The sequence below is a fragment of the Anastrepha ludens genome, chromosome 2 (assembly GCF_028408465.1).
Source record: "Anastrepha ludens isolate Willacy chromosome 2, idAnaLude1.1, whole genome shotgun sequence".
NCBI lineage: Eukaryota > Metazoa > Arthropoda > Insecta > Diptera > Tephritidae > Anastrepha > Anastrepha ludens.
This window is the reverse complement of record NC_071498.1, coordinates 114,536,657-114,564,065: the sequence shown is the minus strand read 5'-3', so window position 1 is coordinate 114,564,065 and position 27,409 is coordinate 114,536,657. Positions and strand designations below refer to the sequence as shown.

Here is a 27,409-nt window from a genome sequence, read left to right as displayed (position 1 = left end):
AGCGAAATTTCCCACGAAGCTGAGTATAATTAATGTGTAGACAAAGCATGTGAACAAAAACAGAAATAACGAAACTTTTTTTTGCGAGTTTGTTCCCGCCGTATGCATTGTGAAATTTGTCACAGAATTTATGGCAAGACGAAGTACATCATACATACATACAGGGATTCACAGTTTATTTGATGCAGGTTATACTTTTTTAGAAAAAATAAATTGATTCGATGTTTATTAAATTTAATAAAAAAAATGTATACGACGTGTAATAAGATATGTAATATATGTATGTATGTACTGTTTACCATTGCGCAAACAACAATAAGAAAAATAAAGCTTGCTGAAAAAATATAGAATCAAACAGTTGTCTCATCAAAATATGCTCACAGCTTAAATGATTCAGTGTATTTTATATTTTCTCTGAGAATGCAATAACGGTGAAATGTATTTTTTTCTGTTTAGCTTAGCGTCTTAAGTCATTCTCAAAAAATTTGTATAAAGAAAAGTTGAAAAGATTTAAATATTTTAAGATGGGAAAACGGACCCCGCTTGAACAAAGGGAAGACGTTATTCGTCATTATAAAGAGGGCAAAAGTCAACGAAACATTGCAGAAATAGTTGCTATTAGTTCCTCAACTGTCCAGCACATTATAGGAAGGTTTCGCCACGAAAACAGGATAGAAGACAAAGGCAGATCTGCGCCAAATAAAATATTTAATGATGCAGATAAGAGGTGGATTGTTCGCAAAGTTAAAGAAAACCCCGATTTAAGCGCTCCAAAATTAACGAACGAAGTCGAAAAATACTTAGGCAAGATCTGTATTCCTGAAACTGTTCGTAGAGTACTGCGCGCAGAAAATTTTCATGGAAGGACTGCCCGAAATAAACCGTTGATTAATGCTCGTAATAGAAATCAAAGCATAGAGTTTTGCAGACAACATTTGAACAAAGACATTTCGTTCTGGAAGACCGTTGTTTTTGCGGATGAAAGCAAATGTAACCTTTTCAGTTCTGATGGGAAGTCGTACGTTTGGAGAAAACCCAACACTGCGCTTCAACCATGTAATTTGCGCTCTACAGTTAAACACGTTGGGGGTAGTGTGATAGTATGGGGTTGCATATTCTATTGAGGCGTCAGAAATTTAACATTTATCGACGGAAACATGAATAAAGAGATGTATCTGGATCTGCTAAAAGATAATTTAGTACAAAGTGCGAATAAAATGGGCATTAGAGATTCGTTTAGGTTCTACCAAGACAACAATCGCGCATACGTCTGGTATTGTAAAAACTTGGCTTATCTGGAACTGCCCACATGTAGTAAAGACACCTGCACAGAGTCCAGATCTCAACGTTATTCAGAATTCGTGGTCAGTGCTGGAAAATAAAATCATTTAATCGAAATATTATTGTTTTTTACGTTTTTTGAATACCTTTAATTTAGTACATCATTTAAATTATTTTAATTTCCCATATCTTTCTTATGAAGAAACATTTTTTCTTATTAAATAAAACATGTTATTTAACAATAAAAAAATATAAGATTTTTTTCTGTAATGAAAATACCATAAAATATTCATATTTGATATTTTAAGAATTTTTTTTTGGTTGCATCAAATAAGCTGCGAGTCACTGTATGTATACTCAACTTACTTTTTATTAAATTTTCTGAATTCAAAATTTCTCATTTATTTCAATATTAATTGGTAAACATCTTCTTAAAATTTGTATACATTTTGAAGTTTACATAAACATACAAAATAAGCTTCAGTTCAATTTACGCTGTATTTTGTTTATGTTGCAAATCTTCATCTTGGATTGGGGTCACTTTGAATTTATTTATTGGTGTTTCTGATTCAGATATACATATGTATGTATGTATATTTGAAAGTAAATCTAACTTTTTTTTTTCAAATACAATTTAAACAAAAACTATCACGCATTTTCTTTTAAATAAAGGAACAGGCGAGGGAGCCACTGCACCCATAATGGGCCATTTGCAAAATATTGAGGCTACCTTAAGTGTTTGTCATTGCGCTTTATTTATTGTAATTACAAAACATATTTTGGAGTCGTTTAAATTGATGGGAAGTTTTGGAATAAAAATTTTATCTCCAGCACCACAGCGAGTCCAATTTGTTCACCCAAGCAAATGGCTTCTAACTGCCTTCACCATCAGTACTTCCACTGTTGGCTGATTTATTTGGCCGATTTATGGTGTGCGCCTTAATGTTTTTTCACAAATGGAAGGAGCTACAGTTTTAAGCTGACTTCAAACGGCCGATGGTTTTTTATGAGGAGTTTTGTCATGGCAATACACTCAGCCATTGCCTGCCGAGGGCTGACTGCTATTAGAAAAAACTTTTTATCATTTGGTGTTTCATGCACCAACACATTCGGCTACGGCAGCCGACCGCTAGATTAAATTAGGTAGTAATATTTCAGGAGTTTTTACTTAAATATTATATTATAGTTAGTTCATGTAGCGGCCTTTCCCAAGGGTTGAGGGAATTTGCAATTTCTATTGGGTAATGCGCTGCCTCGTTAGTATCTATTCTGTATCTATCGAATAGAAAGGCTGTTCTTCCGCATTCAATTTTGAAAGTATTAAAGCATTAACTGCATTCACCTGCTGATGGTACTTGTCCGTGCATCAGCTATCTGTTAGTTGGTTAAATGACAGTCCAGAGTATTGTTAGCAAGCGCGCGGAAGCATTTTGACGAGAGTAAACGCGAAAAAAGAAAATCAGTAATGGATTTCAAACGTAATAGTGTGATTGTATTACATTTGGAAAATTACAACCAGCGATTATTCGTGAGCTCGAGCACCTTAAGGTAAATAAAGTTTTTGTCTATCGCACCATTGCTCGTCACAATGATACTGGTAGCATCGCGAAACGTCATGGAGGTGGTCATCAAAAGACTGCAACGTCACGTGAAATGGTTCAAAAAGGGAAGAAGCGACTTGAGCGAAATCCCCGACGAAGTGCCAATCAAATGGCGCAAGAACTGAAAATATCTGACCGTAGTATCCGCCGCATACTGAAAAATGATCTCAAAGTCAAGCCTTACACGGTCCAAAAGGCGCATGATATCACACCAAAACAGCAGCAAGTGAGACTTAAGAGAACGAAGGAGTTGCTTCGCTTGGACGACGAGAAAATTTTTCAAATTGAGCAATTCGTAAACTCCCAAGACGATAGAGTTTATTTGACCGATCATTCATACAAGAATTAGAGTAATCGATTGGCCACCAGAAGGCAGCATCCGCCACAGGTAATAGTTTGAGTCGCTGTAACTACAGATGGGTGCTCTCCAATCGTGTTCATCGAGCCTAGCGTCAAGATAGATGCGATATATTATCGGGAAAGTATTCTGGAGGTTGCTTTGAAGCCGTGGGCAGAGAAGCATTTCGATGGCAGACCATGGACGTTTCAACAGGACTCGGCTCCATCTCAAAAAGCTGGCGTGATCCAAGAATGGCTAAAAAACAACGTTCCCAACTTCATAACGTTCACACAATGCCTCTCAAATTCACCAGACGCGAATCTGATGGACTTTGGCTCTTTGGGCCATTTTGGAGAGCAAGGTCCGAACTAAAATATTCACCAGTTTTGAGGCGCTGAAAAAAGTCATTGTCCGCGAGTGGGCCAAAATACCTGCAAATCACATTCGGGTAGCTTCCGATTCGTTTCTGGACCATCTCAAGCCCATAGTCACGAGCAAAAGTAAATTGATGCTTAATTTTATATTATTTTCACACGATTTTTTACTTTGAACTGAATAGAAGTAATTTTCCAAACTAAATTTATGGCCTTTTTAATTGGTTACACTTCAAGTGCCGCACCCTGTTCTTAGTGGAAATAACTTCGGCTGTCACGTATTGACAGTCCCATCAGTCGTTGTTTACAAGGATGAGAGATTACAAGATTTGGCCTTCAGCTGTGGTGAAAAACAAAATTGTGCAAGTAAATTTAGCTGCCCGTCACGGAGTTCTCGGCAGCAGAATTTTGTCCGCTCATTTCACACGTATTCACACACTCGTCCAATCAGTCGTTGTGTAGATGGAAACGAAGCAACATTAGCGTAGACTGTGTTGATTTTTCTCGTGTATCACAAACATAATCTCAGTTTTTCGTCAACAAACCGCTGTCATGATCCCGGTAACTTCAGCTAATCACCTGATTCTGTCAAATTCGCTGAGTGCCGGTTAACGGTCTGATATTGGCCGCACCTCTTGAATTTTTATCACCATGCCTAATAATGCTTACAAGACCACGGTCAAAATAATAGAAATGTAAAAGCAGTATTGCGTGGCATCACCAAACGAAAAAGCACCAGCAACAAGGCAAATGAGCAACCTCGTTAGTGCACTTTCTCAACTTTGCTTTATCTGCCGAACCAACACCATTTCTGTGAAAAAGTGTCACTTTTCCCTTCAACAATTTTGGTTATATTAGAAAATAATTAACTAATTTTGTTGATATTTTTTACGAGGAGCTTTTTTCATGGCAGAAATGCACTCGGTGATTTGCCATTGCTTGCCGAGGGGCGACCGGTATTAGAAAAAACTCTTTCTTCATTTTGGTGTTTCACAGAGATTCGAGCCTACCTTCTCTCTGAATTCCGAATGGTAGTCACACACCAACCCATTCGGCTACGGCGGCCGCTAATGTTATTTCAAACTCGAGAACTAGACAGCTGTAAATGCAAACAGACAAGCAAAGAAGCAAAGGAACAAATAAAGGTCAAAATAAAGATTTTCACTACTTAAAATAATTTCTTTTATTTAATAAAAAAGTTATTCAATAACAAAATTGGGTGATTAATTTTGCGTATATATTCGGCAGTATATATTTTCGACACAATTTAATGACTTTAAATTTGTTTTTGGCCTTCATATTGCAAATTATTTGATGTTTGAACCCCAAAAGCTAAAAACTAAAGATATATTCGCCCAAAAGCTAAGTGTACCTAAAATGGAGTAATTGTACTTAAGGTACCTTTAGAGTTGAAAACGTCGGAGAAAGTAACCTAAATTTTCTATCCTGGTATGCCCGGCCATATAGTCCAACATATAACATATACATCCGTCTACATTAGGGCGGGTCGATTTAAAAATCGCTCATTGCTCTGTGAAAATCGTATTCTAGGGATCAAAATAAGAAACTTTGCCGAAGAAACCATACCTCTAAAACGAATTCTGATGTCCCCCAATTTGGGTCGAACGAAAAATCCCACTTTGACCCATTTAGAGTGCTCCAATTGAGTCCAAATGTATGACCGACTCCCACTAACTTTGGACGGCCGATCCACTCATGCCAGTGGCACACCCCCTGGAACTCCCCTGGGGGGTTCCCCATACAATGATTTCAAAATATCACCATTTTTGGCCTTTACATGAGAAAAGAAACCAAAAATTCGATCCAAATTGGGGGACATCTGAATTCGTTTTAGAGGTATGGTTCCTTCGGCAAAGTTTCTTATTTTGATCCCTTGAATATGATTTTCACAGAGCAATGGGCGATTTTTTTGCCTCCCCACAAAATACACTAAAAGTTCGTCCCAAATTGGGGGACATCAGAATTCGTATTAGAGGTATGGTTCCTTCGGCAAAGTTTCTTATTTTGATCCCTAGAATATGATTTTCACAGAGCAATGGGCGATTTTTTTGCCTCCCCACAAATCGACCCGGCCTAATCTACATACATATATGTTAAGTTTGCATACTCATTACGCTATGTATTTTTTATATCTATGCTAAAATTGTTTTAATAAATCCATATCCTAACTTTGCGTTATTCTACTGTATTTCTACTTGCAGTCAGGTGGCACCACAGTACCTCTGGAGCACAATACCGTACGCTTTGTAGACAATTTCAGTGCGGGCACACGGGGCTCAGCGTCCGCTGAATATTTCCTCGACAATGATTATGCCGTGATATTTATGTATCGCGTCAAGTCGCTGGAACCCTTTACACGTCACTTTACCGGCCAACAATTCTTCGATATGCTCGACATAACGGATAATGGACAGAGTACATCGATAACGGTGAAACCGGATTCAGTTGATGTTTTCGCACCAATACTGGCCAAATATAAACAAGCGCGCGAATCCCAAATGATATTGTATGTTAGCTTTAACACAGTGGCGGATTACTTGTGGCTGTTGCGCGCCGCGTGTGAATGTCTGGCGGCATTCGAGGAGAGAGCATTGTTGTACTTGGCAGCGGCGGTGTCGGATTTCTACATTCCTCAAGATATGATGGTGAGTTTTTGTTGTTCTTTACGCATACATATGTACTATATACTACTATACAGAATATTTGTTTTGAATTGTATTTGTACACTGGTGACGGAAGCACCAGCTTTGAAAATTGGTACGTAGCACAAACTTGGGGACTTTGCAGTAGCAGAAACTATATTTTTTTACTGACGTTGCTATATAGTTCGCATTACCAGTAAATTTATATTGATTCCTGAAAAAAAATTCCAGTAAAAATATTTTTGTACTGATTACTGAAATTAAGAAATAAATAAATTACATCTATCACATTGAAATTTGCTGCCCAGACATTATTATTTTTATCCGTGTCTAAACAGATGGGTGAGCAATGCATCTTCTTCTTCTTGATTAGCGCGATAACCGCTGCGACAAGAGATTTCGCCGAGTTTAACAAAGTCGCCAGTCGTTTCTTTCTGGTTCTAACCGGCGCCAGTTGGCCTTCCTCTTCCTCTGCTGGTACCGCATCGAATACTTTCAGAGCCGAAGCGTTTGTATCTATTCGGACGACATGGCCCAGCCCACGCTTACCCCTATATAAAACTACTACATGCCAGGGTACATCTTCATATTCCTTTCTATGAACACAAAAACTTATTGCCTTGCGAGAAGCGTTGTTAAGCGTTGTTTTTTATTTAATTAAAATTTGTTTAAATGTTAGAAATTAATAAATTTTTGAGTAATATAATATGGGTCAAAGTATACCACGATTACCACGAAAGAATACAATTTTTATATCTCATTAATGCTAGTAACGATTAATTCTAATTTTACTGATAAATGAAGGAAAAGTAAAAATTATAAATTTAGAAGGTTTGTTCAATTTTGGTCACATATTTTAAAACATTTTTAATTTCATGAGGAACTTTCAGGTCGCAGTGCTAAATCCTCTCAGGTGTACATATATAGTCCTTTTAATCCCTTTAGGGCAGAAATATAGCAATAGCTGATTTTTTATTAATTTTTGAAAAATTTTCGCGGTGTGTATCGGCTCTCCGTATTGTAAAATACACTGCATCGAAAAATGCAATAAGACGTATGCTATCCATTCGTTTCAATTACACCCTTCAGTCGACTTTTCATGGCACATACCAGCTTCTTGGTTTCATCAGGCGAAATATTTTGCCACTCCTCTTCGATAATTCGCTTCAATTGCTCTTTGTTTTTTATTGTGTGCTTTCTAATTTAATTTTCCAAAATATCTCAATCGGATTTAAGTCTGGAGACTGGGGCGGGTGTGAGAGCACAGATTTACAATTGTAAAGCAAGTAAGTTCTTATAACTTCCGAACTATGCTTCGGGTCATTGTCTTGCATCACCCTGAAATCCGAGCCGAGACCAAGTTTTTCAGCGCTCTGCTTTAAATAGTCCTTTAGAATAGATACATATTTAAATCTATCCATAGTGCATTCTACAAATGCTAGATTTCCAATACCGCTAGCCGCCATTGTGCCCCAAACATTACATTTCCGCCACCGTGCTTGACGGTAGGAGTGAGGTTTTCCTTTCTGAGAGCAGTATTCGCTTTCCTCCATACAAATCTTCTTCCATCTGACCCAAATATGTTGTATTTACTCTCGTTCATAAATATAACATCGTTCCAAAAGTCATTTCGCTTATCAACATAGGTTTTTGCTTACTCCAATCGCTTTTTTGCATTCTTCGTTGATACAAATGGTTTTCTACGTGAGACGCACCCCTTGTACCTTTAGATTTCAGGAAGCTTCTTATAGTATGTTGGTTCACAACTGGTCACCCAGTTTCCTCAAGGTTCGCTGCAATCTTGGGTGCTCCAATTTTCGGGTCAGCTTTAACCATTCGTTCCGTTATTCGCTCCGTATACTGATTAAAAAATTTGTTTCGTCCCCTCCCTTTTGCCATGATAAACATTCCATTCTTTTCAAACGTTTTTACGACGGATTGAATGGTCGCACGTGGTCTGTCAACAGTTGCTGATATCTCAACCTAGCTCTTTCCTTCTAGCTTTAAATTTACAATTATTTTTTTAATATCAACCGGTACTCAAATGCTTTTTTTGTGCCTGACTCTCCATGTCGAAGTGTTTACGATCAAAAGTATAAAAACGCACTAAACAAAACGAGTATGGTTTCTAGGAACTGTTAGAAATTGTCAAAGAATTGTTAAATCTATTTCATCCTCATAAAGTTAAAATTAATCGAGACCAAAAATCGTTTAATCCTAAAGATATTATCACTTCCTTCCGAAAGTCAGTGCGGAATTTAAAATTTATTGATGTAGTATATCGCACTTGTTACGTTAAAGCGTAACAACTCAAAATCTGAACATTTTCAGTAGAGACGAAAAACTGTTTCCGTAAATATTATTAATATATTACAAGGAAAAAATATGTAATATATCTGCACGAAAATATCATTAAAAACAATATATCGGTTGTTTCATTCTTATTTGTTTAGTAGTTGCGCTAAAATAACAAATTTTTGAGTTGTTACTCTTTTCCTGAAATTTTTTTATGCACTAAGTGGCATATTTTAAGGGGGGAAGCTGGTCTAGAATTTTGAAAAAATCGAAAAATTTTTTTTTGTCTTAAAAGGTGCTTTAGGGTCTTAGAAATAATATACCAAATGAGGGATGCCAGCAAAAATGTCTAAATGCCCAAATTTTTCATTCGACGGCAGTGCCTCGCAGGTATGCCCCGAACGCTACTTACAACTTTAAACGCGTTTTTCTCGAAATCACTTTTTTTAAACTGGCCGAAGACATAACTCGAACAAATCTTTACCGATTCTTACGAAATTTTGACAATACATTCGAAATACCTTTCTCCGGAGACGTACGTAGGATTTTTTATTTATATTACATAGTTTTTTTTTTAATCAACAATTTTATGTCGTTCTTTATAGTGAAAATTGTAACTTTTTGTTCAAACGTGCACCATTTCGCGAAAAAACAAAATATCGAAAAAATCCTACGTACGTCTCTTTCTGTTGTTATATAGAAACTAAAAAAATTTTATTTTTTGATCCAGGACAAAAATTAAGGAGTTTACGTCTTCGGCAATGGACCCACTAGAAAAAAAGGCGCCTTAGGAGAACTGCTGGACAGCGGCCATTTTGAAATTAATTCAGACGAAAAATTTTGTATTTGTACCATGAAAGCTATATTATTAAACCTATTTCACAGATTTTCGATTGATTCCTTTGTTGAGTCAAAATAAATTCATAAAATATGCCCATTTTTTGCGCTCTAAACCAGCTTCCCCCCTTAAACAAACCGTTTGGTTGTAAACAGGCACAATTCAAAATGTTACACTTTATGTGACACAAATTTGTTCAAACACTTGGAGACAACTAAAAATGTAACACTTTAGTTGACACAAAAGAAGTCATTCTGAAAACAAAGAGAGAGTCATAACGGTTTTTTTAATGAAAGACTAGACAAACCACTGAACGATTTTTACAGTGCGTAGAGATGACCACTGTACATTGTTTTCTTGCAAAAAACTAAAATTTGGAAATTTTGAGTTGTTACGCTTTAACGTAACAAGTGCGATATATCCTCTTCTGCCAGAAATGCCGCTTATGTCAAAAAATCCGGCAAATTGATCTCTAAGATATTCAAATAGTATTGTTTTTTTTCATTATGCTACCAATGAATTAATATGCCACCACGTGAAGCAGCTCCGCACCATAAGGCTACCATCGCTATGCTTCATGGTTTGTTTGACTTGTTTTTCTTGCGGTCGGTGACAGCAATGCTGCTTCCCATCCGACTGAAAACGGTTATATGGGTCTCATCAGACCATTTCACTCTTATTCAGTTGTCAAAACCTCAGTGTGTATACTTTTTGCTGAATCTCAACCTCGTTTTTACGTTTTTGTCAGATAATGTTGGCTTTTGTAACTTAATGGTGGCCTCCAAACAGATTTTTTGCAGCGCTCTGGTGTTTTAGCTACTTGATGAATGAATAATCATTTGTTGCTCGTATCGTATCATACATTGCTCGTGCATATCCGAGAGTATATTAAGGCGCCTTTTTGAAACCTTTGGTGGCATTATATTCCATCGTTTAAGAACATTTCCATTTTAGCATTCATTCGTTTAAGTATAAATAGTCACTTCGCTTTAAGTCACTTGTTTCCCCATTGGTTTTTTTTTTGTTTTTGAAACATATCCCCATATACAGTAATTACAATTTCATATGGCTTGACACATTTCGAAAACTACATTTATGTCTGTATGTTTGCATTATTATTCCACATCGCTTATCTTCAAAAGACAGCCTGCTGTACATATGTATGCACCGATGTACTCAGATCGATAAATTGGCGTTTTTCTCAGTCATACATTTTGCACTTTATTCCACTTTGCATGCCATTCATTTTTATTCGATGCGGGCACGTTTTTCTATACCAGTGAATAAGTCGGTTTTGGTCACGTTCACTCATACTTATATGGAAACTTTCAAATCTTCTTTACTTCTGAATGGAACGTTTGCTATTTTTACCAAATATTTTTATAATACCAAAGTGGTTCATATACATATTATATGTACAGTGGCGAGCAAACCTGGCATTCATGGATTTTTGATTGATGTTGAATTGTTTTTCAAAATAATGCTATCAAATTTTCAGGTTAAATGTTTCATTCATTGAGTATTGATACGTACAGGGTGGCTGATGAATTTTGCTACATTAAGAAACTCAAATAACTTTTTTTTTAGTGTATGGAATTCATTTATTTTTTTTCAAGTTGAAGGTCATTAAATTTTATTAAATGTAGCTTAACTAGTTTTAAAAATAATCGAATTTAAATGCCCCCCATGCTCGTTGACACAAGTGCGGCATCTTAGTAAAAAGTTGTTCATTGCTGCTTTGAGAGTTGCGACAGGAATAGCCGCAATTGTTGCCCGAATGGATTGTTTTAGTTCATCCAAATTTGTTGGCTTTGTTTTATAAACTTCTTGTTTACATAAACCTCACAAGAAAAAGTCAGGTGCAGTAAGGTCAGGCGACCTGGGGGGCCAACGAAATTCGGAGTTTCTTGAAATCAGTTTATTGGGAAATTTTCGTCGCAACTATGTCATAACAGTGTGGGCTATGTGAGACGTTGTCCCATCTTGTTGAAACCACACAGAGTTGAAAGGAATTCTCTTTGGGCGTAGTTCTGGATAGAAAAATTCTTTCAGCATTTTCAAATAACGGTCTCCAGTAACCGTAACGGTGTGACCATTTTCTTCAAAAAAAAAGGCCCGACAATACAGCGTGAAGAAACCGCACACCACACTGTCACGCGAAGAGGATGCAATTCCGTCTCGTGGAGTATCTGTGGGTTAGAAGTACTCCATATTCGACAATTTTGTTTGTTCACATTGCCGTTTAAATCGAAATGGGCCTCATCAGACATGAAAAGGCAGTTTAACATGTTTTGGTCTTCTTCCACCATTTGCAGGATCTTCCTGGCAAAATTCCAAGCGAATCGGCAAGTCTGCTGCATTCAGTTTGTTAACCATTTGAATTTTGTAGGGAAATAAGTCTAAATCTTTGTGCATTATTGTTTGCAAAGACTGTCGGCTGACACCAAGTTGAGAAGATAAGCTTCTTGTTGAAACCCTTGGATTGCTTTGTATAGCTGCAGCTACAGCAGCGTTCGTTTCCTCCGTCCGAACTGGTGGGTTTCGATGATAAGGCCTTTTTGCGACTGTTCCTTGCTCAGCAAAATTATTCACCAATCTCATTATGGTCCATCTGCTCGGGGGATCGCCGCCAAACATCCGCCTGTACTCTCTCTGTACCAAAACTACGGACTCCAGTTCGTGATAGCGGCGGACTATCCAAATTCTTGTTTGCGTGTCCCAGTTATCCATTTTAATAAATTTTAAAGATCAATCTGCAAATTAAAACAAAAATGGAACAGATAACTTAAAAAGAAAAAAAGTTATTCAATTTTTTTTTGGTAGCGGCTTTCATCAGCCACCCTGTATTAATTGAAGTTTACAAAATATTAAAAAATAAAAAATATATTACAAAAAATTGAATACAAAATTTGATATGACCTTTAAATTAGTTTCAGTGAAGTCACCATCAGCGCTACGGCGAAAAGAAAAACTACTATTATATTATCAACAAATACAAAAGGAGTGTTGTGGCTCTATTTAGTTGCCAATATATTTGCCCGCAAAATCTGAATTAAAATCCAAAATAGTAAAATCAAAATTCTCCTATCGGAAAATTTATAATTTTTGCTAATGGCATCGTACGTGAATCATATTTGACATGTACAAGCTAGACAGTCGCAGTATACCTATAAATAGACAAGTAATGGAACACGTAAAGGTCAAGCAAATATTTTTTTGTTTTATTTATTTATGTATAAAAGTTATTCAAAAACCAAATTGAATGACTAATTTTGCGCCACCTTGTATTAAGTATTATATAATATATTGGGCAAGCTTCTCCTCAAATTTGTGATGTGCGTTGTAATGTCGCCTCACAAATGGAATGATATTCATCTTCATACTGTTAACTGCCAAATTACAGTTAGTTTTTGTGAGTAGAGCTTTCCATTGCAGGAATGAACTCCGTTTGCGGTTGTACGCCTAAAGACGACCGTTATTAGGGCTTTGAACCCGGACCCACAGATTGGTATTCACTCGCAAACCAATTCGCCAACGCTAGCCAGTAATAAGGAGTATTAAACTAAGCTGTTTAACTGTCTAAAAACGTAATCCCTAAACGGCATCTCTTTCGCTGATGTTCACTAAATATGCCAATTTTCTGCGCCATTGATACAGGCTGCTGCTCAAACTAGCTCAACCTGTTGCAGAAATGTGTCTCGTTTAAGCCTACAAGCCTTCATATGCATACATACATACATATATTTTAATATAATATACAAATGTATCTAGTCCACATGAGTACATCTGTACGTATCGAAATATATATAATTTTCATGCCTGTGGTACTAACATTCGCAATTGCGCCATTTCCAATACGTTTCCTTACTTATACACGCATTCATTGTGATTAAAACTTCACTATTTTTATATTCACAGCCGTCTCTTTTGCGATTATCATCTTCATTATCACCTTTGTCCTCCCCATGACCATTCGCAAAGTCTTTCGCCCGACTATCTCATTCAGCAGTTGACATGATTCAATCGTTTGCTGTTGTTGGCGCACAGCTCGAGTGAAAATGAATGAAATTTGTACATAGTTGGCGCTTACACAGTATGAACATTTCCAGACACATTGAATGAGTGCCGCAATAACGCTATGATATGTTCCTGCTAATGCCTCTGCCAACGATGGCGACAACGTTAGACTCAAGCAACGATGTCAGACTTGGCAACGTTTCAAACACAAAGTTAGCGAGGAGACACTCTCACACACCTGTCATTACGAGGGTTGATAAATAAATACGTGTTATTGAAGATGGAAAGCGTTGTGGAGGGAAGTTGACTCTAGTGTTGTGTATCATCACCTTGTAGAAAACGTCTTCATAATATTCTGATGGGCTATTCGCGATGGGTGCATATCAGTTGTCCCTTGTGCGCAGGGTCTTGCAAGCTTGATTTATTTTTCAATAGTATTTTGTTTGACAGCTGTCACGGTTCGCTTCATGTTTCTTGTGATAGAAAGCTTTTGTAAAATAGCATTCTCGAAATTGTCGGCATAGTGCTATAGTAAGCATAAATGTAAGCGGGTGCGCGGGGGACATTTGCAAAATAATATTTATCGTTCGTAAATTATGGACCGAATTGAGAGACCCTGTATGTGTGTGACTAACTTTATTGTTATTTTCAATATTATTCCATTCAGTTTAATTTTATCATCCGCTTGTGTCCATGCGCCACTCTACTTATTTGCACCCTATAGTCATTCGTATATGCACATACACATGCACAAGCATGTCTTCCACCAGCATTTGACTACTTGCACAATACATATTTCTTTTATATCTTTGGCTCGCCATAGGTGCTTTTGAAAAGTTTGCTTTAGATGTTGGTTGGCACTCGCTCGCCTTGACATTGTCCTTGTCCATTGCCTTGTTGTCAGTATTGCAAATAAACGTACTCTTGGCTTAGTTGGTTAAATGTCGCTGTAGTCGAGTGACTGCTCGGCTGTCGCTGCTTTGCTCTAATTCTTGTTTGCCCTGATGTTGATGTCGTCGATGGTCGTCGATGTCGGACCAAGCCAGTGAATGAGGCACGGATGTGTCATAGTGTGGCCATACTTATGGATGTGCATACATACGTATTCTTAATAATGTCTGTTGTTGTGTGGAGCTTTTGTGGTGGGCGTTATCTGCTTTTCTTGCCGCATGTTTTTTGGATCGATGTTTTTTCTTTGGAGGATAAATAAGAAAATAAAATGAGCATTTGAAGTACTCAATATTGCATAAAATATTAGCGATGTAGCACTATATAAAAACACATTGAAACCGAAATAAATAACATAACATAAAATAAAATAAAAATAGTCATAAAAATAAATAGAAAATAACGTAAAATTAAATAAAATTGAAATAATTCTGAATAAAATTACATAAAATACAATGAAATGCAAACTAAAAGTAAAAATAAAATAAGAAAGTAAATAAAACAAAATTTATAAAAAATTAAATAAAAAATAATAAAAAAAAAGTATGTAAATTAAAAAATTATATAAACAAAATTAAATAATATAACAAAAATAATTATTTTATTGGGCTTGGGAATAAGTTTCCGTCCTCGTAAAAGAGGTATCGCTGCTGAAACTATTTTTGTCTTCGCTCTAGAAATACATATACTCTTGAAGGTGTATATGTATGTGGGGTCTCGATCGCAGTAGTTGACATTAGTTTGAAGTGTAAAGATCCTTTTTTATCTGACGTCAAAAATGTCTACGTTCGCCCCGAAAAAAAAACATTTGTCGGAAGTGATGCTCATTATTACCTTTTAAAGAAAAGTGCAGCTAAAACGAGTCGCATATTGATCAATATTTTCGGTAATCACGCTCCATCAAATACAACTTGTAAAAAGTGGTTTCGACGCTTCCAAAGTCGCAATTTCGACGTGAGTGGTAAAGATCGCGAAGGGGCACCGAAAAAGTTCGAAGCTACTCAACTACAACAATTATTGGATGACACGCATGTCGAAACTTTGATGATATGTCTAAAAAGTTGATTGATGTTCACAGATAAACCGTAAGTAAACGTTTCCACCGCGATGGGAATGGTCCAGTAAGCAGGTAACTGGGTGTCACATCAATTGAAGTAGAGGGATATCGAGAGACGTTTGGTGATGTGTGGGATGCTTCTTGAACGGCAGAAAAGAAAAGGTTTTCTGGATTTATTATGATAACCCTAAGCGTCGAAAATGTGAGGCGTCCCAGGTCCATCGACAGCGAAAAAAGATATTCATGCATCAAAGGTTATGTTGTGCATCTGGTGGCATCAGAAGGGTGTCATCTGTTATGAACTTCTTAAACCATCTGAAACCATCACTGGCGATCGTTATCGACTGCAACTAATACGTTTGAATCGAGCTCTCAAAGAAAAGCGGCTGGAATGGGACGGTAGACATGACAAACTGATTTTGCTGCATGGCAACGCCAGGCCACACGTTGCTATGGCAAATCCCTCCAGAAATATTTCTAGGGGTCTGAATTGGGAAATCTTACCCTTCGGATTACCATCTGTTCCGATCAATGCAACCAACCCTTATTAGAGAGCAGTTCACTTCTTACGCATCGCAAACTGGCCCAATAAATGGATCAAGTCAAAAGAACTCGAATTTTTCGTCAGAGAAATCCGAATGCTGCCTGAAAGATGGAGTAAAGTTGTTGCTTCACATAATATCAGGTATTAATTAATTGTTTAAATAATTCGTAACTTTGACCAAGAAAGGACGGAAACTTATTCCCATACCCAATAAAAATAAAATTTATAAAAAATTAAAGGGCATAAAAAATTAAATGATTTAAAAAAAGTTATAATAATGTAAAAAAATAAAATAAAGAAATAAAAATAGGAAAAAATAAAATTTTATTTAAAAAAATTTAAATAAGGTACCAACAAAAAAAATATAAAAAAGTATAATAAAACAATTCGAGATAGTCAAAATCCGGTCTGATAGTATTTGATAAAATAGTTTCTTGACTAGGCGTTGTCACGGCCATTTTCCTAATTTTTTTTGTAATCGTTTTGATATTGCAACGTTTTGATTATTTAAAGTGCAATCGGTGTTGAATGACCCCTCGATCGATGAGTAGAATGAACACAAACATTAAGAGTTGGGTGAAACATACGCTGAAACGGCGCCAGAAACTATTTTTCTTGAAATATTTCTTGCACCGGCAGCCGGACGAAAGAAAATTAAAAAAAATTTACTTGGTTGGGAGATGGGCGAACCACGTTTGATAAGGAGTTTCATAGGTATACATATTTGCGTGGAAGTTGGCGGCGCATGACTGTTTTTCAGAATTTTTAAAGAGCTTATTTATTTCCCTGACATCATCCCGTATACGAGACTTGAATAAATTTATTTACTAATTATCCCGACATAGTTTTTTTAATTTTTTTTTTTTTCAAAATTACCGTGGGCGAGGTTAGTGACAGAGTTTGCTACTAAAGGGTGATGAATTTAGATGTATCGGATTTTAAAGTGAATAAAAAGTGGATAATCTTTATTAGTTTTGTGTAGAACAATTCATAACATTAAGAATATATTTCTATTATAGCTAACGACTTGAGCTTCCAGGTACATACCGCCACAAATAAAAGTCCAAGTGTGCGATATCACACGATATCAATCGACTAGTCTGCGACGAGCGATAAATTTCTCACCGAAACGACGACGCAGTAAATCCATTGTTTCACAGACTGTATGGCAAGTAACGCCGTCTTTTTGGAACGAATAGCGTTCGCCATTCAATGTTACATTAGCGCCAGCCTCGCCTTGAAGAAATATGGGCCGATGATTCCTCAAGCCCATAGGCCGCACCAAACGGTGAATGTAATGGCACTTCATGAATGGCTTCGGGTTGTTCTTCAGCCCAAATACGGCAACTTTGCTCATTGACTTAGTCGTTAGCGAAAAATGAACATCGCTGAACACCATAAGTTGGCATGAGCGGAATTTTCACAAATCGTCGATTTCTGTAATGCAATTCTACGATTTGTAAAAATTGTTGAGGCGTAAGTCTTTCCCTGATGAAGTGTCAATGAATACTGAAAAAGAAAATGTATTTAGTTTGGCAGTAGTCTGATCTGTCAAAAAACCCCTATTGGAAAAATTACCCTTTACTTCCTGGGGCCAAAAAAATTTAAAGAGAAGTGGATTAAATTTGAATTTCTCTAACTTCAAATAAAATTAATATTAATTTATATAAAATAAAATGGCGTAAAATAATAATTATAGAGCAAATAGAGTAATAAAAGTGGAAATCTCGCTTAGTTCTCCGACTTCTTACTAAAGCTCTTAATATAAAAAGGAAAATAAGGATAAAGCGGCCACCGCAGCCGAATGAGTTGGTGCGAAACTACCATTTGGGAGTGCATAGGTTCGAATTTTCGTGCATGAAACAGCAAAAACCAACCGGAGTCAGGTTAAAACTGATTTTTTTTTTGTGTGTTGAGGTGGTAAGAACTGTAGGTCCCTCCATTTGTGGAACAACATCAGGACGCACGCCACAAATCTCGGCCAAATATCAAACAAAAATGTATGCGTTAATTATTTATTTTTATTATTTATAATTTATAATAAGGATGACGAATTCTACTTGAAATAAGTAACTAAATATCTAGCAGAAGTGACGGGGCCTCGACGCTATCAATGGCAAATTTGTGCTGAGGTTTCCAAATTTTGCATGAGTTATCTAAGCGCCCGAACTTTGTTACGAATTATCGCCATTTCACTGTCATTGAATTTGGAATATTTATAAAAAGCCGCGGGTTATAATACAAAAGTTTACATATCAAATTGTACACAAATCCTTTAAAATGTATATTATTTGACATTTTTATCCGACAAAGTAAAACAAAATGGAGCCGTTGTATATACACGCATACCTACATCTAATAACAAGAGAATAAACGTAAAATAAAGTGAAGGAAGTGTCTAAGTCACACTGACCTAGTTGCAGCAGCGACTACGTAAATCCTAACAAACTCTGCTACATGGGTACAAATAAAAATGAGCTAAAGCCTTTTCTCCAACAACGACATGGTGCTGTGCACAACATCATACATACAGTGGCTCACAGCTTATTTCGTGTGCCTTTTTATCAAAATAAAAAAGTTTAATATTTTTGTATAAACTTTATTTAGAAAAAAAACTTAAACGTACATTCAAAGATAAATTATTTCTTGTTACAAACATACATAAATAAACTTAAATTATTTCTTCTTAAGTAATATATTTACAGCAAAATCAAAATTATAAGTAAATCCACGTCACACCTTATTTCGTGTGCTTAACCAAACTAGAAAAAACATGATTTTTTTTTTAAATTTATTAAGGTTTTACTAATCTAATATTTTGTAGGGTAGCCTTGCATGGAGCTAACAAGTTTTCCAGTGTATTCAGGAGATATTTTCTCCCACTCCACTTGCAATGCTGTTTTTATATCTTGTTTGTTGCTTATGTTATGTTTTCTAATTGTTTGATCCAGAATATTCCATAAATTCTCTATTACATTGAGATCAGGTGATTCTGCTTGCGTTTTTACAACATGAGGGCAATTCCATATAAGCCACCGTTGCACTAATTCCGACTTATGCTTCGGATCATTGTCCTGATAGTACCTGAACCTGTCCCGAATGCCTAATTTTTCAGCACTTTGTAGTAAATTATTTTTTAATAAATTCAAATAAACTGTTTTATCCATAATTTCGTCGATAAAAACCAAGTTTCCGACACCAGCTGTTGACATGCAGCCCCAAACCATTACATGGCCCCCATTGTGTTTTACTGTTTCTTCGGGTCCAGCTCCGCGTTGGGCTTACGCCAAACGAAAGACTTTCCATTGGAACCAAAGAGGTTTAATTTGCTTTCGTCGGCGAAAATAACGTCATTCCAAAATTTTTGGACTTTATTAACATGGTTTTCGGCAAACTCCACCCTTAATCTTCTGTTACGCTCATTAACAAACGGTTTGTTTCGAGCTGTACGACCATGGAAATCAGCTTTGCGCAGAATTCTTCTTATTGTTTCAGGATTACATGACTTACCAAGTACTTTTTCAACCTCTTTTGTCAAAGCTGGCGCACTAATTCGTGGGTCTTTTTTAATTTTTCTTAATATCCACCTTTCATCAGCTTCTGTAAAAATTTTGTTTGGAGCTTGGCGGCCTTTGTCAACCATTTTTTTTTCACGAGAAAAGCGTTGAATAATGTACTGTACTGTGGAAGTACTTAAATTTACAATTTCAGCAATTTTTTTCTGCGACTTTCCATTTTTGTAATGCTTAATCACTAATTCGCGCCTTTCAATCGACGTACGACGACCCATCACGGTATTTTTAAATTAAGCTGGACAACCGACTACTTTCAATGTGTAAACTAAATAAGGATATAATCCAATATACTATGCAAAACAAATTTCCTATAATTGCTAACCGGTTTACTGGCGCCGATAACGGTAAAAGTGAACACACGAAATAAGCTGTGACGTCAATTTACCTAGTATTCTGTTTTTGTTGTAAATATTCTACTAAAGCCGAAAAAATTTGAATGCATTTATACATGTTTGTAATTAGAAATAATTTATCTTTGATTGTGCATTTAAATTTTTTTTAAAGTAAATCAAATAAAAATAATTTTACAAATCTTTAGTTTAACATACACCCACACGAAATAAGCTGTGAGCCACTGTACATACTTAGCTAAGTCAACTGTTGCCTGCAAAGCTATACAAAAATAATATTAGGGTAGTGAACAGAGCAAGTGCGGGATGTGTAGGACCAAAAAGGAGCGAAATTATGCAGATCAAATCAGTTTACAGCGACACCGACAATGTCGCAACTAATGCGACTATAAAAAACAAAAACGGGAAATTTTATATAATATATGTATGTGGAAATCTTTGAATATGAATGTTGATAACTTTTATGGCTGTTGTTAGTACGAGATTAGAGATATTTTCAAATGTGTTATCACTTTTCGGATTTTTGTTTTTTGTTTTCAAATATCTTGCTTATTTGAAGAAATGGAATTAGTATCACACGGGACATTACACGTTTAACTATAAATTAATAAATAAATTAAATAACTCTGCTGAAATGAAACACACTCTTAATTTGGAACTTACTACCCGTCGTGTGCAACAAATTTTGCAAGCGGATTCTAGTCTAGAATATTTAAAATGAGTACCTCAACCTAAGTGAACCACACCACACAAACAGGCCCGATTGATTGACTTATTACTTTTTCTGATGATATTTTCGAGGAGGAGCATGACAACACAGCTTTCTTGCTTCTAAAGCAACAAAGTGTTTTTGGCAGCGAAAACATGCTTATTTTCGCTTGCATCCCTGACTAATCGAGAGAGAACCTGCGATTGAGTTCTCGGCGTCTTTAAAACTTGCATGTGTTTCTTAAATTTAGTTAATATGTACTTGAATATTTTGATAAGCAGCTATTTTAGCTTCTTCGGTTGTGTCGAGGAAGGTTTACTTAAGGGGTCTCGGTGGTTTAGAGGTCCAAAATTTTGGGTATTTTCAGGAATTTTTTTACAATAAAAAAATGAAAGACGATATTTAAATTTTTTAGGCTTTTTACTTAACTTCTTTAACATACAAAAATGAAAAAAAAAAATTTTTTTTTTAAGTTTAATAGTTTTAAAAATGGCGCTGAAGTTGACCCTCCTGAAAAATTTAACCTGGACGGTGTTTGCCCATTTTGCCTCTTCTATTTATCTGAAATACAAAAACCAAAAATAAGTATTAATCAGTATGATTGTAGCTAAGTTCCGGATGGAAAAACAATTTTTTTTGTCAAAATGGCGCGGTTTTGAATTTGAAACTCTAAACATCGGTTTTATTTTAGTTTTTTAATCAAAGAAATACAAAATATTGGGTAGTCGAAAAAGTCTTTTCGTATTTTGTCAATTGATGTCGTTGGAGTCATCTATCTCTATTGTTACCAATCACATTGTGTCATATCATATGGTGTTAGAAAGGTGACATTTTAAACTTCATTTAACCAAAAAATAATTAAATTCGGAGAAGTTGAAAAAAGTTATAGCTGTTCAAAAATGAGTGAAAATAATGAAGAAATTTGCTATATTTTAAAATTTGTGTATAAAATGTATAAAATGAAATTTGTGAAGTTTACGGAGACGATGCTGTATCAGTTCGTGTAGCACAACAATGGTTCGCTCGCTTCCGTTCTGGAAATTTCGATGTGAAAGATGCACCTCGCTCCGGTCGACCTATCGTTGAAAAAGTCGATGAAATTATGGAAAAAATTGACCAGGACCGTCACATAAGCTGTCATGACATCGCCAAGGCACTAAACATTCATCATCAAACGGTTTCGAACCATTTAAAAAAGGCTGGTTACAAAAAGAAGCTCGATGTTTGGGTACCACATGAATTGTGTGTGAAAATTTTAATGGACCGAATAACATCTGCGACTCTTTGCTGAAACGAAATGAAATCGAACCATTTCTGAAGCGAATGGTAACAGGAGACGAAAAGTGGATCAAATACGACAATAATGTGCGAAAAAGATCATGGTGCAAGGGTGGTGAAGCTCAACAAAGGGTCGCAAAGCCGGGATTGACTCCTCGAAAGGTTATGCTGTATGTTTGGTTGGATTGGAAAAGAATCATCCACTATGAGCTGCTCCAGCCTGCTCGAACGATTGATTCTACACTTTACTGTCAACAACTGATGAGATTGAAGCAAGCAATCGAAAAAAACGCGGCCAGAACTGATCAGCAGAAAGGGCGTCGTCTTCCATCAGGACAACGCTAGGTCACACACATCTTTGATGACTCGGCAAAAACTGGGAGAGCTTGGCTGGGAAGTTTTGATGCATCCACCATATAGCCCTGACCTTGCACCATCGGACTATCATTTGTTTCGGTCAATGCAGAACTCGCTTAATGGAGTAAAGTTCTCTTCAAGAGAAGCCTCTGAAAATTACTTGTCGCAGTTTCTCGCCGAGAAACTATAAAAGTTTTACACTGACGGAATAATGTGTCTAGAAGAAAAATGGCAAAAGGTGGTTGACCACAATGATACTTATTTGGTTTAATAAAGTTCATTATAAATATAAAAACAAATGAGTTGAAGTTTGATTAGAAATACGAAAAGACTTTTTCGACTACCCAATAATTAAAATGATAATATGATTCTAGTACGTGCGATAGCCATTGAATATTAAATATTAAAATTTCAGGCTATTCGGTAGAATCGTTTTTTTTTTATTTTGACAACACCAGACCGAAAAAAGTCGTTTCGAGATAAATAAGTTTAGGTACAAGAGCTACAATATTGAGAATTTCCGCATGGAAATTTCGCAGTCTATTCTTAAGATAATATACTTTCAAAATATCGAAAAAACAAAAAAATCGATTTTTTGAAATGTCTAGACCACCGGCTCCCCTTAAATTCTTCTTTTTTATTCACTTTGATTTGAATCTATGTAGTTTCAATTTTATCTTGTTTTATGTTTATTTTGCCAAACACCCAACATAGTGTATGCGCCAATTATTTATTTATTTTATTTTTATGCTTATTCTGCGCTTGTTTTGCAAATTAATCAAATTACTTCAAAAGCCCTAAATTGCCCAGTACTAAAAGCCGTCAGCATTCATTTTCCTTCCCTGTAATTCAGCGTATTTCCTTTTTTTCTCTTGAAGTTCATTATTTTCTTCTTACCACATTGCGCTCTGCAGCACCTTTGCGTGGTTTTGGTGCACAAATACATGGATATCTAAATTTAATATTTATTGGAAACGTGAGTTCATTTTAATCTGATATGAGTGGAATTGAATTATTTTGTATGAATAAGCTAAAATACTCGTACATCAATACACATACATATAAAAAAAAAAAAACACAAAACCATCGCTTAGTGCTGTGTGCTCTTATTCGAGTACAAGTAGAAAAAATTCACTGAACATTTTTGGCATGAAATTCGTGGCGTAATATTACACTTGAAGCTGAATTGTTTGTATTGGTGGCTTCCGAGTGCACGTGTGTGATTGATGTATATAAGTATGTGCAGCATATGCATATGTATAGGTAGACTTCGCAGAAAATTGGCAAAATGTAAGTAGTATTTCGATTTGGTTGAAACCTTAAGAAATAATACTTTTATATATAGGGGTTTTCAGTAAGGGCGGGTAGATGTTGAAAATGTCAATCGTGGCGTTTGCTGTGTGGCACGCAGCGCCGTTCTGCTGGAACCACATGTCGTCTAGGTCCATAAGAAATTGGTTATCATCGTTGTGTAGCGCTCGCTGTTGACGATTCGAAGCCCAGTCAGCGAACAAACGGCGTTATCTATGGTCATCAACTTTGAGCTCCTGGGTCAGTTGGATCTTGTACGGGTGTAGGCCCAAGTCCCGACGCAAAATTCGCCAAGTTGAAGTCTGCGAAAGGCCAAGTTCTTCTGCACGGCGAGGAATAGACTGCCTCGGGTTCTGCTGTACACTTTCACGGACCGCGGCAATGTTCTCGGCTGATCTTGCGTTCCTTGAACGTACGGGTGTTGGCTGATTGTTTACTGATCCGGTCGTCTCAAATTTGGCCACCAAACGTTGAAGGCCACCACGTCTACCGAAAAATGGGCGCAATGCGCGCAACGATTGCGTTAATGAACACTCATTTTGATAATAAAGTTTTATCATTTGAACGTGCTGTTCAATCGTGTAACTTGCCATGATGATTTGGCATAAACAACTGAATTTGACAGATGTCATCAAAACAAAATGGCTGCCACAGGGCGCCAAAATCGACCCACGCCAATTGAAAACCCCTTTATATGTGGCACTTTGAAATCAAAAAAAAAAATATTGAACAACTTTGCATGTTGAAAATATGGAAAGCGTTTTTTGTTTTCAAAATTTAACAGCTCCGAGACTATCAGACGGATTTTAATACAAATTCCAGACAATATAGCTTATTTTACACAGTTTAATACATTTATATGAAAAACATAAAAAAAATTTAATTATGCCTAAAAAAGTATAAATTGTTATATTTTGTACAATATTTATTGGTGCGCAACTAAGTTCTCGCTGTGTTTTTGATGAAACTACAACTTTATTCTGAAAAAATTGTTACAAGTGAATCATTGCCCATCGCTGGCTACTACTTTTTTCATCCTACTGGTAGATCTCGTATACCGTCGCTTTAAAACTGTTTATCTTTTGATGCTATCCACGGATCAAGCCATTTTTTGATGTCTTCATATGAATGGAACTGCTGGTCAGCTGGACCATGTGGCATCGATTGGAACAGGTGATAATAATCGGACGGCGCAATATCTGGAGAATATTGAATTGGGCTCAATTTGAATTGCTGTAATGAATCCATTTTTCATCACCCGTCACGATGCGGTGAAAAAACCCTTCCTTTTTTGCCACTGGAGCAGTTGTTCACAGGCGAAAAAACGACGTTCAACATCCCTTGGTTTTAACTCATAAGGAACCCAAGTCCCCTGTTTCTGAATCATTCCCAAAGCATGCAATCGCTTGGCAGGAAACTCCTAATACTGAAGCAAGCTCTTCTTGCGTTTGACACGGATCCTCATTGAGCAATGCCTCCAATTCAGCGTTTTCGAAGGTTTTTTGGTCTTCCTTCACGGGGACGGTCGTCAACATTAAAATCGCCGTCTTTCTCTCGATGCGCTTCAGCCTCCGTTTTTCTTTTCGAATGATAGAGGAAAATCAACATTATTCGGCACAAAATCAGACATTTTCACAAACCCAAAAGTAGATGATACCAAAACAAAATCACTAATGTGTCGAAGCAATTTGATTGCCGTATGTCTAAGCTTGGTTTAAGACGTTTAGGTATGTTACAATCCACTAGCACACACTGCAGGCGGCGTCTATTGACAACTTACACTGAAGAGCAAAACTGTAACAAAATGTAATACTTTCTATTTCAACACATTTTTTTTACACATGTTTTAACAAATCAAATATTTTTTTTGCATAACTTTATTGGCATGTATGTACTCACTCCTTCAAACCGGTTTGGTGTCAATGCAACAACAACAACACTAGTAGCAAGCAATAATGCAAATAAAGACAAATGTTACAGTTTTGCACTCACTCTTAATTTTCAAATTTTCCGTTATTTTTCTCGTAATTATATATTTGGTGGATTTTTAATTATTATAAACGTGACCGTGAATAAGACAAAATGTTAAATCGGGAAGTACAACGCCAAATAATTGATTTGCTGAAGAAGGGCAAGTCTATAAGGAAAATAGCTAAAAAATTCGAAGTGAGCCACATGGCTGTGCAAAGGCTGCGGAAAAATGTACCAGACGCTGTTCCCAGTAACAAAGGAGGCCGGCCAAGGAAGATAAGCGACCGCGATGCCCGCCATCTGGCAAATTTGGTAACAAGCAGCAAGGCGGTCACTCCCAAAGAAGCACTAAAGATGCTGGATATTGATGCCAGTCAGTGGACAGCCAGGCGCAGTCTGTCAAAACGGGTCTAAAGGCAGCGGAGAAGAAAACCAAGCCAATGCTGACAAAAAGACATGTGCGGTTGAGGCGGGATTTTGTTGCGGCTCGCCAAAGCTGTACAGTTGAAGATTGGGATCAGGTACGTCTTTATAAATGGATTATAAAAGACCTTTTTTCATAAAATTTCAAAACGATTGCAGGTTATTTGGTCTGATGAAACCAAAATCAATCGATTTCAGTCAGATGGTCGGGCCTGGTATTGGGTTAAAGACCCAAATGCAGTCCAGCCACATCACATCAAGCAGACAGTAAAACATGGTGGTGGCTCCATTATGGTGTGGGGCTGCATTTCCAAAAATGGTGTGGGTCCTTTAGTACGAATAGACGGTATAATGCGGAAAGAGGAATACCTGGCCATATTGCAACAAAATCTGCCGGGTGTAGTGGAAAGTAATTTTTCAGCAAGACAATGACCCTAAGCACACCGCACATGTTGTACGAAATTGGATGCAACGCCAAAAATTTCGTAACTTGAAGTGGCCTCCACAATCACCGGACATGAACCCAATCGAAAATTTATGGAGTCATGTAAAATCGAAGCTTGCCGAATATTCAAGTCCGCCCAGTGGAGTTAATGAGCTGTGGGAGCGAACACGCGATGTATGGGATGCTATTCCGACTGACTTTGTCTTGAGGCATACACGAAGTATGCCCAATCGTATCCACGAGCTGAAAAAATCCAAAGGATATTGGACATCTTATTAATATTTATTTTATTTATTGTAAAAAATAAAAAATGGGTTGAGTGCAAAACTGTAACATTTGTCTTTATTTGCATTATTGCTTGCTACTAGTGTTGTTGTTGTTGCATTGACACCAAACCGGTTTGAGAGAGAGAGTACATACATGCCAATAAAGTTATGCAAAAAAAAAATTTGATTTGTTAAAACATGACTAAAAAAAATGTGTTAAAATAGAAAGTATTACATTTTGTTACAGTTTTGCTCTTCAGTGTAGTTGCGCACCAATAAATGCGCTGGTTTAAATTTATCAATTTTCCTACAATTGTTATACAAATTTCCAAAAGAATAATCCAAATAAACGACATCAAAGGTTTCACGTCTTCTTTTGGTTTGTTGAGCTGTTTTACATATACCGATATATTCAGCCGGAACATCAATGTTTTTATTTTTCATCGCTCGCTCGCCTCCATTTGCGTGAGGCAATGTTTTGTTCAAAAGTAATATTATAGGCATCTTATTTTCGCTAAGCGTTATAAATGAGCATATCTTGGCAGCGCTAGAATAGAGCTGCCTCAAATTATGTAAAATAGCGAGTTTTACCAGTTTTATAAGGTACTAGCGAAAACCCGCCCGTTCCGCTGGTCGTCTTTAAAAAAATCTAGATTAATTAATTAAATTACGCCGAAAAATACTGTGTGTTTTTTATAAAAATTCTCGCGCATGAATAGCAATGAAAGAAGTTTCAAATAGTAGTAGCAGTTAAAAAACGTTTGAT

General features: G+C 36.5%; 1 protein-coding gene across 7 annotated transcripts in view; it reads left to right on the top strand.

Moving 5' to 3' along the window:
• The window catches only part of LOC128855137 (phosphopantothenate--cysteine ligase), a 77,496-nt gene that overhangs the window by 7,065 nt on the left and 43,022 nt on the right, over positions 1 to 27,409 (top strand). For all 7 annotated transcript variants that reach the window (XM_054089801.1, XM_054089802.1, XM_054089800.1 and 4 more), the window contains exon 3: positions 5,819 to 6,262. In XM_054089801.1, the coding sequence (XP_053945776.1) occupies positions 5,819 to 6,262 (444 nt within the window). The remainder of the gene's footprint in view (positions 1 to 5,818; positions 6,263 to 27,409) is intronic.